Source organism: Rutilus rutilus (assembly GCF_951802725.1).
Source record: "Rutilus rutilus genome assembly, chromosome: 1".
NCBI lineage: Eukaryota > Metazoa > Chordata > Actinopteri > Cypriniformes > Leuciscidae > Rutilus > Rutilus rutilus.
The window spans coordinates 79,054,575-79,070,788 of NC_140209.1; the positions used below are offsets into that span (position 1 = coordinate 79,054,575).

Below are 16,214 nucleotides of genomic sequence, written 5' to 3' on the forward strand. Positions count from 1 at the left end.
ATAAAAATCGTTTGCAAATTCTTTTGCTCTGTCCTGTGCCGTGATTTTTACAGACAAGTGACGTTTCCTTAATTCCTCCGCGTTCAGTTTTATTTTAGACATTTTCAACTTTCACTCTCTCATAAAATGTAAACAACAATCAGCGCAGCCTACTAACGTTACACCCTCACATTCGCGCGCGCGCAGGTTGTAAACTGTCGATGACAGTTTTCAGGGAGTTTGGAAAGCTCCCAGAGAGAAGTGAGGCATTTACCACTTCTAGAAGATCTGCTTCTAAACTGTTTAACACACTTTTGAAAAATGATGTGGGAAGTGTGTCGAGAGCGCAGGTTGATGTTTTAAGGTGCTGTACGGTTTCTTCCAAAATGTTGCCATTAATTTCTTTGAAGTCAGACATAGTAACTACTTTCTCAGGTGGTTTGATCTGTCTGACCCCAGCACAACTCAAGGATGTGCTGATCACCTTTCTGATATTATTGATTTTCTCAGAGAAGAAAGAAGCAAACTCACTGCACTTGCTGTCTGAGAGCATTTCACTGGGAATCTGGCTTGGGGGGTTTGTCAGTCTCTCTACAGTAGCAAAAAGAGTGCGTGTGTTGTTTAAATTGCTGTTTATAATATTTGAGAAGAAAGTCTGTCTAGCTTTGCCTAGTTCCATATTGAAAGCATGAAGGCTGTCTTTGTAGATGTTATAATGGACTACAAGTTTAGTCTTACAGACTCCAGAAAAGATTGAAATTGTCAATGAAGTTTACTCCTTTTATATTGCAGGTTTTTTGCAGCCACGTATTAAGCCCAAGCAACCGTGAAAACCTGTTTGTTCCTCTTGCTGGGAGTGGTCCACTGATGAATGTTTGAACTTTCAGTCTTTTAAGTGTTTCAAAAAGTTCATTGAAATCCTTCTTAAGGAGTTCTGACTGCTCCATGACGAAGCTCTGTTGTGTGCTCCGTCTGGTTTGGTGGTCCCGTAAGTAACTTTGTTTCAAGAACTGCAATCCTTTGTAAAAGTCTGTGGCAGTTGGTGCAGCAAGTAGATTCTTGAAGAGGCATTTTCTCTTATCCTTGAGGCAGTTGTGTTTTCCTTTCCCGGAATGTAAGCTGGTCGGGTAAAAGAATTCTGCGTTTTTGTAGTAATCCAAACTTTGTCGTATGAGCACTGTGCTGTTTGCTGAAGATAAAATTAGGTGATAAAAGGAAATAAAATATAAAAATATAGGAGATAAAATGTAAAAGCGATAGAGCAAAGCGCGGAGCAGTAAGAAAGGGCGTCCGAACAGTAGCTGAACAGGAAGTGAGGACCTATATACAATAAAGAAAGGACCTATATACAATAAAGACTGATTGATGGATTGATTGGTTGTGCTGTTATCTTACAAGGCCCTGAATGGATTCCCAGTTATTTGCAGGAGTTACTGACCTTGTATCCTTGAAACAACACTCTGAGATCACAGGATGCGGGGCTGCTGGTCATTCCGAGGGTCAACTTTTGTAGAGCTCTGAAATTATGGAATGCTTTGCCTTCATTTGTCAGGGAAGCGGAGACCGTTACAGTTTTCAAGTCAAGACTAAAAACACATTTTTATAAAGTGGCTTTCTTGTCTTAGTGGGTTTTAATATAACTTTAAAGTTGCTGTTTTTGTATCATTATGTGTTACTGTTATTTAATTCTGTTATTTAAATGGTCTGATCATGGCAGTTGTATGTGTGACATGCTATATAAATATTTTGTGGTTTGTTCTTTTTTTCTGCTATGTGCTGGACAGAGCCTTGCGATTCAAAAAGCACTATATAAATGCAATAAATAAATAAAGCACTATCATTTTATGAGTCACATGGCAGTAATTTTAAACGTTGAATAAATGATGTCACATAAAAAAGAAAATATACTGAATGAAGAGGTCTCTAAACCCCTTCTGTTGTTGCACGTTTTACTATTTGGTTGGAGAACCTCTAAGGGAACCTTGCCATGGCTAATTCCAGCAGCCCTTCGATAATAAAGGATTGCTTGGTGGTATGGCCTGTATGAATAGTAGAAAGCTGTGCAAGGTTATGTCACAAACAGGAGGTTCAGTGCTGAAGTGCCATAAGCATAATGTTTTGCGATATTTCTTCAAGCAAAATAACCACTTTTTGGTCAACTGTACGATTTACCTACCTCTTAGTCATACAATGTGTGAGACGTACACTTTTTATCGTGTGTGGAATGTGCATGGTATGTGCTGCTACGTCACATCAATAATGACTGTGGAGAGAATGATGACTTTTTAACCTGCATGGAAACCCAGCCATTGTTTCCAACAACAACACACCAGAGGTGGGTAGTAACGAAGTACCGTAAATCCTCTAATATAGGCCTGGGCATTTATTTTACTCAAGCGCATCGCGGCCCAGGCCTTTATTGGAAGGAGGCCAGAATTAGAGACAGGCCTTTATTTCTATTTGAGCAAAACGGACTACCAGTAGAATGAATAAAAATGAGATTTTGTGTCTATTTGAACCTATAAAATACTAGGTTCATTTATTGAAAACGTACAGTTACCATATAACATGATGGTATGCATACAACAAATACCGGTAATTCAGGCTAAATTCCAGTGTAGAAATATGGTAACAAAAACGTAGCAAACATACCGGTAGTGCATTGTAAACACTTAACCATACACGGTGATAATTAATCCTCTTTGGCTCCGCAGCTGCCATGGTAAACAACGTTAGCCTACCGGTGACTGAAGTCTCACGTGCGAGTCAAGAGCGAAGTGATTGACATGACCAGGCTACCGTAGCTATGGCTTGGATTCATTAGCAAACATTGCCCCCCTGTGGTATTTGCATGTTACTATCACAAGCATAATGTTGTTGTCTGCCCAGAAAAACGTTGGTTCTAATAATAGCCCCGGCCACTATTAGAGACCGGCCTTTATTTACCTCCGCCAACAGCGAGACCGGCCAATGTTAGAGACCCGGCCACTAATGGAATACAGGCCAATATTAGAGGATTTATGGTACATTTACTTCGTTACATTTACTTGAGTACTTTTTGGGAAAAAAATTACTTTTAAGAGTAGATTTGAATGTGGGTACTTTTACTTTTACTCGAGTACATTTCTAATGAAAAAACTGTACTTTTACTTCGTTACGTTGGGTGACGTTCCTCTCGTTACTTTATTTTAATGCAATATGTGTTGTTAAATGCGTAGTTTATTCCAAGCGCGCTGTATCTTTTTTCTGGGCTTGAGCGATGCTCAATTCACAAATGAATCACTCTTTTGAGTCGATTCTGTTTAAAGACTTCATCAAACAAGTTGGCAGATCTGTCTAAATCGGTTCGCGAATCAGTTTGAATGATCTGTTCAGTTCCTGCACGCACTGAATCGTCTGAAGCGCTTTCAATTCACACTCGACTCTGAGTCGTAACAGGAAGATTTAAGGACATCAAGAGCGTTAGATGAAGTGGCAGTGGACCTACAGTACAGTCAAGTGAGAGCAAATCTTCAATTGCATCATATTTTTGCCAGCGATGAAGATCTTTAGTTGAACATCTTCGTAAGCTGTCTGTGAATGAATGATTCCACAGGACGATATATTCGATTTAATTTCACTCAGGTAATACATTTTACAACCAAACAGATTATTACGCCACGATAGCACTACTGACATTACCCGTTTTTTGGACATATACATTAATTTACATTAAATAAGCTACCATTGTTCACAGTTTATGAACAACCCGCCGTCCCGTGGTAGTGTGTGTGTGTGTATTGTTGCGCAGTGGCGCGCGAACTCGACTTGAAAACGAATGCCTTTGCCTGCTGTAGACACAGTTAACCAGTTTAAACATGCTTGCAGAAATATACATTTGATTATATTTTGGAGAACAGACCAAAGAAGATCCGTCAATGTATTTTTATTTTATTTAATTTTTTTGTTTTCAGATGTTCAGTAGCAGTCATGAGCGCGAGCACATGTGAAGAGTTTTAACTCTTTCTTCTCTGTGTCAATTACATGCCTTTGAATGCAACACTCTGCAGATTCATTTTATTTTGACATTGTCTAATAATCCAAATGTAGTTGTATAAGTTACTATTATACAAACCAAAGGACAGGCAATGATTTTCGGGCTATACAGATGGCAGAAATAATGCTTACGTGTTACGTCTCTCTTCTGTTTTTGTTGAAAAGATAGCTAGGCTATTTATGATAATAGTCATTTAAATAAAATAAAAAAATCTAAATAATATCATTTTATATATATGACGACTTCAGAGGCAAAAGCCTTTAAGTACCATCTGAAATTTTCTTCTAAAAGAGTATTTTTATCAAGCTTGAATGTTTATGTTCAGTTATTTCACTTAATGAAGTTTTATGTAACAAAGTTCGGGAGGAGCATGTTCAGGTAATCATCCAATCAGCACAAGAAGAAGCCAGTGTAAGTAAAGCCTTCCCTTACCTCCTGTCTCATGACAAAATTCTCAGCATCCCACCACCACCCCATCCCCTCTCACTCGGCTGGGTCTGCTCATAGATACCTATGATCTATACATTCATAGGGGGGAGTACTCTGGGGTCGGGCTGAATTCCGAGCTCGGAGCCCTCCCCCCGAACAGCAAGCCAAATACGCATTATAATTTTACATCAGATTTCATTAACATGTGAACTCGTGAAAATGGCAATGAAAAATATACGAGCTTGAAAATGCTTGTTTTAGAAGAAAATTTCAGATGACAAGTCTTCATATATATATATATATATATATATATATGCAACACACTGTAACTGCTGCAATAATATCACTTGGTACAGTAATTGAAGCAATGTCTAGTTCTCTTAAGCAAAATAACTGTCTACTGTTTAATACATTATTGAATGTGTTTTTTTTTTTTTTTTTTTTTTAAAGCTTGTAACTGTAATAACTAGTTGGATATTTGAATTCACCTTCATGCTGTTGGAGGAACTACACATGCATCAGTACAGACTGATATCACAAGAGTTACCCCAAAAAATCCACCCATTGGCCATTGGTGGAACAGTGAGCATGAACATTAGAAGAAAACATGTTTCTAGTTGTAAATCTTTTTTAATAAGACAAGCAGAGTGAAGGTTCACCATCTTTAACATCCTTACAAGATTGTATGCAAACTGTGAAAACTGCTACTGTATTTGTAATAAACCTAATGCCTGAATGTTTTTTAAAGCATCTGCTACTGATTGACATACAGAAACTGTTTCACAGAAATGAACTGGTAAAATTAACTTGTTATTTGATATTATGTTATTTTCTAAGTTCATCTTTTTCTGTCGTACCTCCACTGCTAACAGTAAATTTGCAGAAGACATCCGGAGCATCTTTAGCAGGCTCTATGTTCTGTATCCCATCACGGTACACTCTGCTTAGCATCTTTCCATTATCAGCTTTAAAGAGGACTTTCTCATCCTCAATGAAGACTTGGAATTCGCAGAATACATCAGGTACTTGCTTAGCAGCCCAAATATAGTCAATCCCAATCCAGCGAATTCTACTGAGGTACATGCCCCGCTTGTCTCTCAGCAGGATATTGCCATTGTTAGCCATGGACACCTTGAACTTGCACCAGTCATCATTGTAGATCTTGGCAGCCTCAATGTTGTAGATGTCACTATTACGATTAGTGCTGCACCAGAACATGCCATTGTCTGCTATTAAAGCGACCCCCTTCTCTGCATCAATGTAACTCTTCAAAGGACCCAGACTCTCCACTGAGACTGCAAAAGAATTACAATTATACATTCACGTCCATTCATTCTATACATTGTAAAGATCCTACTGGTAAACTCTTGAATACAGTATTATAATTATATTTACACGTTTCCTTTATCCAGTGGTATTATGTGAGCTAACACACTGTTAAATACATTATTGAATGTGTTTTTTTGTTTTTAAAGCTTTTAACTGTAATAACTAGTTGGATATTTGAATTCACCTTCATGCTGTTGGAGGAACTACACATGCACCAGTACAGACTGATATCACAAGAGTTACCCCAAAAAATCCACCCATTGGCCATTGGTGGAACAGTGAGCATGAACATTAGAAGAAAACATGTTTCTAGTTGTAAATCTTTTTTAATAAGACAAGCAGAGTGAAGGTTCACCATCTTTAAAGGCCATGTTGCAGGTTTTTTTTTTTCATCGAATTTGTGCAGTTTACTTGTTGGTAATAAACATTTAAACTGTTATCCATTGTATTTTATGTTGTTGGGTATCACAAAACGCAATATAATACGAAAAAGTAGGCTATCTTACAGCGGTTTGCAACGATTCTCCTTTCCGCCACAATGCATTCCATTACGTCACGTTGGGGAGAGAATATTCCAAAGCCCGCCTTGAGAGCGTTGAGAGTGACTAGAGAGACGAGTAGTAGACGAGAGTATTCAGATAGCGCAGATTATACAACACATCTCTAGTCACCTATAACTGTTTAAGCTGGTTCATAAGACTTCGTGTAAAATGAATGGTAAAGTAAACAAACAATTAACATACTCGTGCGTGCCGGCTTGAAGGGGACCATGATCCTGCGTGAAATGGGTTTATGCTTTCAGGCAGCATGCAAATCCTGGATGCTGAGTGAGGCACGTCACATCTGGTCGCGGGGTGAGCTCCTCGACCAGCGACCAAAACGCACTCACTTACAGCACAAGCTTTCCAACGCAGTTTCCATGGGACGGCACCACCGGCGCCCACACAAGCACCTGCCAAACAGCGACAGACACGCGGCGGCTGCGTTTGCAACATTTTCACCGGAGGAAGAGGTAAACGCTTAGAAACACTTGGCAATGATGCTGTTACTGGAGCTAGTAGGCTACCATCAAAACGTGGGATAACTAATCATTAATGTGTTTACCACGTTGGGGGAAAGACTTAATTAGGGATTATCTGGAGGGGGTGGATAACAGGTGGGACTGGCAAATTAGCCCATAGCTAGCATGATGCCTTCTATTTCTAGATGAAGACAAAGTTTACCGGTACTTATCTGAACTAACGTCATGATCACTGCCACTAGATATAAAGAAAACGTTGATTTTTCACTCATTTTTCACAGTCAGTCGCCATAGTTCTAATACAAACTGTATTGGCTGAGGCTACCTTTCCTCCGCTTCTCCCCAACGTGACGTCATCACCGAATTGCGTAAAAAAACACATTCATACCAAAAACGTAAAAAACTGGTCTTTAAGACCATTTTTGAGACAATTTAAAAATGGTATACATATCTTGAGTGATTAATGTACCCATTGATCAACAGTGGTGGTTAACCTGCAACATGGCCTTTAACATCCTTACAAGATTGTATGCAAACTGTGAAAACTGCTACTGTATTTGTAATAAACCTAATGCCTGAATGTGTTTTAAAGCATCTGCTACTGATTGACATACAGAAACTGTTTCACAGAAATGAACTGGTAAAATTAACTTGTTATTTGATATTTTGTTATTTTCTAAGTTCATCTTTTTCTGTCGTACCTCCACTGCTAACAGTAAATTTGCAGAAGACATCCGGAGCATCTTTAGCAGGCTCTATGTTCTGTATCCCATCACGGTACACTCTGCTTAGCATCTTTCCATTATCAGCTTTAAAGAGGACTTTCTCATCCTCAATGAAGACTTGGAATTCGCAGAATACATCAGGTACTTGCTTAGCAGCCCAAATATAGTCAATCCCAATCCATAGAATTCTACTGAGGTACATGCCCCGCTTGTCTCTCAGCAGGATATTGCCATTGTTAGCCATGGACACCTTGAACTTGCACCAGTCATCATTGTAGATCTTGGCAGCCTCAATGTTGTAGATGTCACTATTACGATTAGTGCTGCACCAGAACATGCCATTGTCTGCTATTAAAGCGACCCCCTTCTCTGTATCAATGTAACTCTTCAAAGGACCCAGACTCTCCACTGAGACTGCAAAAGAATTACAATTAAACATTCACGTCCATTCATTCTATACATTGTAAAGATCCTACTGGTAAACTCTTGAATACAGTATTATAATTATATTTACACGTTTCCTTTATCCAGTGGTATTATGTGAGCTAACACACTGTTAAATACATTATTGAATGTGTTTTTTTGTTTTTAAAGCTTGTAACTGTAATAACTAGTTGGATATTTGAATTCACCTTCATGCTGTTGGAGGAACTACACATGCATCAGTACAGGCTGATATCACAAGAGTTACCCCAAAAAATCCACCCATTGGCCATTGATAGAACAGTGAGCATGAACATTAGAAGTTCTAGGAGTTTATGTTGACTCAGAAATCTCTTCATCGAGACAAAGGAGGCACTTTTTTTACACAGAGAATTGTGGGAATCTGGAACCAACTCCCCAGTAATGTTTTTAAAGCTGACCCCCTGGGATCCTTCAAGAAGCTGCTTGATGAGATTCTGGGTTCAATAAGCTACTAACAACCAAACAAGCAAGATGGGCCAAATGGCCTCCTCTCGTTTGTAACCTTTCTTATGTTCTCATGTTCTTACGCAGACACAAGACAAACAGTTTTTAAAATTTTTTTTCTAAATGGAAAAATAAAACAAATGACAGAAAACAGAACATAACAGTGTTTCTCAGAATTTACACTAAGAGGTAAGGAACACAGTTCCCTTTCGTAGTCACTCCAAGTTACGTCGGATGACGACGAATGGGGTTTCGCTTAGAAAGCCTATCATCTTCGAGTATATAAAACGAGCCAATGGCAAAGAAATGCCATGGGTCTGCGGAATTTGCATAGCGTAACTCCGCCCCACCCTGGGGGTATATAAGGAAGTGCGGTGGCAACATGCAGATATGTTTTCGCTTCGGAGCCAAGTTTGTGTGTTCTCTCCCTGGTCGCTTCAGCATTTGCGGAGAAATCTCCTTTCTAAAAGAGCTTGCACGCGGCACGTCTTTTTAAAGATGCCTCGCCCGTGCACTTCTGGTTGCGGTCTATTCATTTCTGACTCTGATGGGCACAATCGCTGTCTTGTGTGTCTGGGTATTGAGCATGCTAAGGCAGCGTTTGTGGATGAGTCATGTTCCCATTGCGGGAACATGCCCATTGCACGGTTACGGTCTAGACTCAATGACCTTCATGGTAGAGTCCCCTCACTCGCACCCCGATCTACGAGCTCCACGAGAGCTGGTACTTCGGCTGGCGGCCAGGGTGACCTGAGGGTTACGGTGTGGAACAAAGCGCCGACTATTCCATGCTCCACACCGTCCTCTAGTGCCGTGCAACCCGCGAGCGTTTCAAATGAGCCCGCTGTACAGTCCTCGGACTTGCCGCGGGTCTCATTTGACGCTCCAGAGGAAGATGTGATGTCGATCACTGCATCACAAGGTGGGCAGGAGTCCTTGGGAAGTGAGGATTCGGCTGTGCTGCCACCTTCGGGTGTCTCAGCATTGCCCGAGTCTGATCCCGAAATGACGGCCATGCTTTCCCGGGCAGCCGCGGCCATCGGGCTTGAGTGGTCCCCGCCACCTGGTCCGGTGCACTCGCGGCTGGACGATTGGTTTTTGGGTGCCGCCGCTGATCCCCGTCAGCGCGCGTCCTCAATGCCTTTCTTCCCGGATGTGCATGAGGAGGTCACGAGGTCCTGGAAGGCACCCTTGTCTCCCCGTAATCGCTCGGCGACCTCCTCCGCCTTGCCTCCTCTCGATCAGGCGGCCGCCAAAGGGTACACTGGGGTTCCCCAGGTTGAACGCTCTGTTGCGATGCAACTGTGTCCTCAGAGTGCTTCTTCCCGCGGTGACCCAAAGCACCCCTCCAAGGCCTGTAGGTTCTCCTCCACCCTTGTGGTGAAGGCCTATAGAGCTGTGGGGCTGGCGGCCTCCTCACTGCATGCCATGGCGACACTCCAGGTCTACCAGGCCCAGATGTTGCGTGACATGCACGAGGGGAGGACTGACCCAGGGCTCTTTGATGAGCTGCGTGCCGCCACCGACCTTGCTCCTGTCCCTCCAGCCGAAATGAAGTCCGGCTTCTACAGCTCCTACTTCATTGTACTGAAGAAATCCGGTGGGTTACGGCCAATCCTCGACTTGCGCGTCTTGAACCGCTCCCTTCACAGGATGCCGTTCAAGATGCTCACGGCCAAACGCATTTTCGAGTGCATACGGCCGCAGGATTGGTTTGCAGCGATCGACCTGAAGGACGCCTACTTCCATGTCTCCATTCTTCCTCGACACAGACCGTTTCTACGGTTTGCTTTCGAGGGGCAGGCATACCAGTACGCGGTTCTCCCTTTCGGGCTAGCCCTGTCTCCTCGCGTCTTTACAAAGGTCGTCGAGGCAGCCCTTGTTCCCCTTCGGGAACACGGGGTTCGCATCCTGAACTATCTCAACGACTGGCTGATCCTAGCTCACTCTCGAGACCAGGTTTGCGAACACAGGGACCTAGTGCTCCGGCACCTAGCTCGTCTGGGCCTTCGGTTCAACTGGGAGAAGAGCAAACTCTGCCCCGCGCAGAGGATCTCTTTTCTCGGTATGGAGATCGACTCGGTCGCCATGTGCGCGCAGCTTACGAGCGAGCGCGCGCAGTCACTGCTGACTTGCGTTGCTCAGGGGTCAAGACGTACTAGTCAGGTCAGACAATACCGCGACTGTAGCGTACATCAACCGTCAAGGTGGTCTGCGCTCCCGCCGTATGTCACAACTCGCCCGCCACCTCCTCATATGGAGTCAGAAGCATCTGAGATCGCTTCGAGCCATTTATATCCCGGGAGTCCTGAACCAGGCGGCCGACGAGCTGTCTCGGCTTCGGCCTCTCGCTGGAGAATGGAGACTCCATCCCCAGACGGTTCAGCTGATTTGGGATCAGTTCGGGGACGCACAGGTAGACCTGTTTGCCTCCCACGACTCGTCCCAATGCGACCTGTTTTATTCCCTGACCGAGGGCACACTCGGCACGGATGCACTGGTGCACAGCTGGCCGCGGGGCCTCTGCAAGTATGCGTTTCCCCCAGTGAGCCTCCTTGCGCAGACCTTGCGCAAGATCAGGGAGAACGAGGAGCAGGTAATTTTGGTTGCCCCGTATTGGCCCAACCGCACCTGGTTCCCAGAACTAGTACTCCTCGCGACAGCACCTCCCTGGCCAATTCCTCTGAGGAAGGACCTGCTTTCTCAGGGACGGGGCACCTTATGGCACCCTCGTCCCGATCTTTGGAACCTCCACATGTGGCTCCTGGACGGGACGAGGCAGGTTTGAGTACCCTACCACCAGCGGTGGCTACCATCACTTCCGCTAGAGCATCGTCCACGAGACATGCCTATGCGTTGAAGTGGAACCTCTTCGTCAACTGGTGTTCTTCTAAACATCTAGAACCCACGAAATGCCCCATCAGTGTCGTGCTTTCCTTCCTGCAAGAAGGGTTGGAGCGAAGGCTGTCTCCCTCCACCCTGAAAGTGTATGTTGCCGCCATTGCCGCACATCACGACGCAGTTGATGGTAAGTCCTTGGGGAAGCACGACCTGATCGTCAGGTCCCTGAGGGGAGCGAGGAGACTGAATCCTCCTCGTCCTCCCCTCGTACCCTCTTGGGACCTCTCAGTGGTTTTAACTGCCCTGCAGAGTGCTCCCTTTGAGCCTCTGCAATCAGTGGAGTTTAAGTTCCTGTCAATGAAGACAGCGCTCCTGGTTGCATTGGCCTCCATCAAGAGGGTAGGGGACCTGCAGGCATTTTCGGTTGACGAAGCGTGCTTGGAATTCGGGCCGGCTAACTCTCACGTGATCCTGAGACCCCGGCCTGGATATGTGCCCAAGGTTCCCACCACACCCTTTCGTGACCAGGTGGTGAACCTGCAAGCGCTGCCCTCGGAGGAGGCAGACCCAGCCTTGGCACTGCTCTGTCCAGTACGCGCACTCCGTGCCTACGTAGACAGAACGCAGTGTTTCAGGACCTCAGACCAGCTCTTTGTCTGTCATGGTGGGAAGCTGAAGGGAAAGGCTCTCTCCAAGCAGAGGTTGTCTTACTGGATAGTGGACGCCATTGCTTTGGCATACCAGCAGCAAGGTCGACCATGCCCCCTTGGTGTGACGGCCCACTCCACTCGGAGTGTGGCATCCTCTTGGGCTCTAGCGCATGGCGCCTCACTAACAGACATCTGCAGAGCTGCAGGCTGGGCGACACCTAACACATTCACGAGATTCTACAATCTCCGAGTGGAGCCAGTTTCTTCTCATGTACTTGCTTCAACTAGCCGGTAATAGATTCTGCTCAGGTGTCTTCGCTTGCTCGCCATTCCTCTCCACGGACGGGATACGTGTGATATTCTCCTCAGGTGAGTCTAACAAGCCCTGAGTCTCCTCCAGCACTGACGGCGTCAACGCCAGAGTTATGCCACCGGCAGCTTTCGCGCTTAGCTAGGTGCCTCCATGTGCATGGTTCCCCCTCTGGGCGACCCCCACATGTGTATTCCACTGTAAGCCTCTCTGAGCATGTGTCTTTCCCTTGGCAAGCCACCTTGCCACCCCTGGGGTTGAAAGATTCCACCTGCGGCTGGACACCCCAGTGATATTCCATATGCAGCCCCCCGGGGTCATGTGTATTCCAAGTCCCCCCCTTCAGGCTGGGCATAATTGCATATTTCCACTGAGATATGCTTCCCAGTGTACCTTGGTATTCCTGTGTTAAGTAGGACTCCTTCGTCCGTGCTAGTCTCACGACAGGGAGCTGAAGGATTCAAATTTAAGAATCTATTTCAAATATGCCTCCTTACATAACATCACGGTAAAGAATATTGTATTTAGTGTTTAAGGGTAAGATAATGATTCTGCTCAGCAAAGTTGCCTTTCCTGTTTTCTCCTTATTGTCTGTAAATGGCTCTTGAAGCCCCAGTTTCACTCAGACTGATGGGATTAGCACACGAATGATTCACTGAGAATCTCACCTTTTGTTCTGCAAATGGCTTTCGGACCCAAATGGCTCTTGGAGCCTTATGCTGATTGAATTTGGATTGGCCAGACCCTCACAGTCTAGGGTGTTACCTTAACCTGTATACTCATTTACATGCTTTGTTTGAATTTGTCTCCACCTTCACAAGTCCCTCCTCCTAAAATGCCTATAAGACACCATGTAAATTTATATACTTTAGATTATGTTGGACGAAACCGCAGCCGCGCTCAAATAAAGAAACTCTTCTGTTTAAACGTGATCCCAACGTCTCCTGGTCTGCTTTGAAGAAAGAAAAACTTTACAACAGAGCTCAGACTTACGCAGGGCACTGGAAGACAGTCGAGAGGTGGCGTGATTACACTGGGAACCCCATTCATCGTCATCCGACGTAACTCGGAGTGACTACGAAAGGGAACGTCTCGGTTACGTATGTAACCCTCATTCCCTGAGTAGGGAACGGAGACGTTACGTCTCCCTGCCACTTCCGCTGTACCGCTGGAACGCCTGAGTTCAGTCTCGGCTCCTCAGCGATGACATATCTGCATGTTGCCAGCGCACTTCCTGATATACCACCAGGGTGGGGCGGAGTTACGCTATGCAAATTCCGCAGACCCATGGCATTTCTTTGCCATTGGCTCGTTTTATATACTCGAAGATGATAGGCTTTCTAAGCGAAACCCCATTCGTCGTCATCCGACGTAACGTCTCCGTTCCCTACTCAGGGAACGAGGGTTACATACGTAACCGAGACGTTCTTGTGCTCTTCATAATGTGTGAATAATGCATGCTCACTTAGTGTGCTGCTTAAGCTGTAAATTGCAGTAAGAAAAAGAAAAAGGAAAAGTCAGGTAAGAACTGTTTGTAAATTGCCAAATCTTATTTTACAACACTTTGTTTTGCAATCATTGTTACTGGTTTTCTTTGTGAGTACCGTATTTTGGCATTTTAGAAACACTTATGTACCTGACATTATTAATGTATAATGCCCTAATGTTAATTAAACAGCTACAATATAGTATAAGGACTCCCTTGATACAGGATATTTCTACATATCCGATGGCCTCCTGGAACCAGTCAAATCAGATATAAGAACATAAGAACATAAGAAAGATTACAAACAAGAGGAGGCCATTCGGCCCATCTTACTCGTTTGGTTGTTAAGTAGCTTATCGATCCCAGAATCTCATCAAGCAGCTTCTTGAAGGATCCCAGGGAGTCAGCTTCAACAACGTTACTGGGGAGCTGGTTCCAGATTCCCACAATTCTCTGTGTAAAAAAGTGCCTCCGATTTTTTGTTCTGAATGCGCCTTTAACTAATCTCCATTTGTGACAGGCACATGTGTTACCTGTTCCAAAAGGTGGATTGCAGGAATCCTTGAGCGTGCCTTCGGTATAACACCAGTAATTCATTTCTCCGTATAAACCACACTCATGGTCTTTTCTGCAAGATTTTCCTGACTTTGTTATAGTTGAATACTGGGGGGAGCATTCAATATTTTGGTGTCCTGAAGCACATGTGTATGACTTGCTGTCAGGATTATACAGGCAAGGTGTTGTACAGCAAAGTTTTGATCCTTTCATAGTTTTACATGAACCAGAACATGTTTCCCCCTCAAGGCATCGTGTACCATCAGCAGTAATAACTGATTCCGGGCTAGACTTCTCTGAGACAAGCGTGCAGGTATGATCATTGATGTTTTTGACAGAACGCACTTCAATGTGGTGGTGGGATGGCAAGTGAGTCTTAGAAGAAAATACACAGGCAGTATTAGTAGAGGACTTGAATTTTTCGTTACTTTCAAACCATTCAGACATTTGACTGTATTCCATTTCCACCACGATGTCCAATATTTCCACCTTGTCAAGTGATTGTTGGCTTGAGGATCTCCTTCTCTTGTTCAAAATGAGAGTGTTTAATTTATTTCTTGCTTTTGTACTAAGATTATTATCTAAGGCTCCTGCTTTACGATGTTGAGGGATATAGATTTTTTTTAAAAGGTGTTTCAAATATTGTTTCGATTTTTCATTTGAAGAACCACAGTCATCGTCAAAGATTCTGAAGTTTGGGCTTCCATATAACACTATTAACTGCTGCTCAAGTTCAGGGATTGACACTACGTTAATTAAAGCTTCAGGTTTATTTTCACCTATGTAACCTAATGAAAAAGATTCCTCTTCCTCGTTGGCGTCAAAACAGAGAGCAGTCCATATATGACTGGGAACAGTTACCATGCTGAAATCTCTATCATCTTCAACTCTGTCTAAGATTGGTACAGGTATCTTTTCACTAGAAGGAACAACACCAGTCACAAAGTAAGGTAGTCCATCTCCATAACGAGATCTCACTATACTTTTCATCTCGTCCTCATACTGTTTCCAGTGAAGTCGGTTGAAACACGCGTCCATAGGCACAGCATTCGTGAGAGTGAAGGTTGCAAGTCTTCCACGGTCGCACTGGTAGTTATTTGGATTCAAATGACCACGGTCGTAATTTGTGTCTTTATAAAAATTATCAATTGCTTGTTCACTTTTAAAGACATCTCTGTTGTTTCCAGGGAGCTCCATATTAACAGGCTGATGGCCAGAAAGCTAACACACAAACACAAATACATTAGTCAAAAACATGTTATACAACAACTCCCACATTTTAAAATAGCAGTAAACTGTTGTAATGCAATTTTAAAGGATGTATATACCATAAAAAAAATAAACTGCCCTTTAAAAAAAAATTATGCAGGTGCCCATCCAGCACACGTTCTGAAGGCAATATAAATTGTATATTGTAAGCGTCCTCCGATCTCACAAACCTGAAGCCAGAATAACTTTTAAGCCTTGCAATCCAGAGCAGAGGTGGGTGGGCGACCAATCTAAGACAAACTGCCAATTTCAGTGAAAGGTTTCCTTTGATAAATCTAGGAGATTTTAATTCTATATAACTCCTAGAGACTGTCACTGACATCAGTTAGGTTAAGCCATAGTCAACATTCCCTTGAATCTTGCAATTATCTAAATTGATTAACACCATACAGGTCCAACCATCGATCACAACAGTGCTGGCCAGGCAGCAAAAAGAAGGGAGATCATGACTATCAGGGACTCCATACTGAGAAACACAGCAAGTTCAATGCGCAACTGGGACCCCCTCACAAGTGTGCTGCCTTCCAGGAACCTCTGTCAAGCACATCCTAGCAGACTGATCTCATGAAATGGCGTATGTATGACACGCCAATTCGTATTTCCATTTTTGGCGTGCTATCAACACGCATAATCGCTTTTCAGCGTGTTTATCAACGCCGTTGACTTAACGTTACA

The 16,214-nt window shown here is 43.8% G+C and overlaps 1 protein-coding gene across 2 annotated transcripts in view; it reads right to left on the reverse strand.

Annotated features, from left to right (window-relative positions):
• Window positions 1-5,054: 5,054 nt before the first annotated feature.
• The window catches only part of LOC311286088 (uncharacterized protein), a 38,109-nt gene continuing 26,949 nt past the window's right edge, over window positions 5,055-16,214 (reverse strand). The window contains exons 2-4 of one of the 2 annotated variants that reach the window (XM_084402131.1): window positions 14,249-15,491; window positions 7,496-7,933; window positions 5,055-5,739 (exon numbers count right to left, since the gene is read on the reverse strand). In XM_084402131.1, coding sequence (XP_084258257.1) covers window positions 5,270-5,739; window positions 7,496-7,933; window positions 14,249-15,491 — 2,151 coding nt within the window. In that variant the 3' untranslated portion in view covers window positions 5,055-5,269. The remainder of the gene's footprint in view (window positions 5,740-7,495; window positions 7,934-14,248; window positions 15,492-16,214) is intronic. The other variant, XM_084402132.1, reaches the window with a different exon arrangement.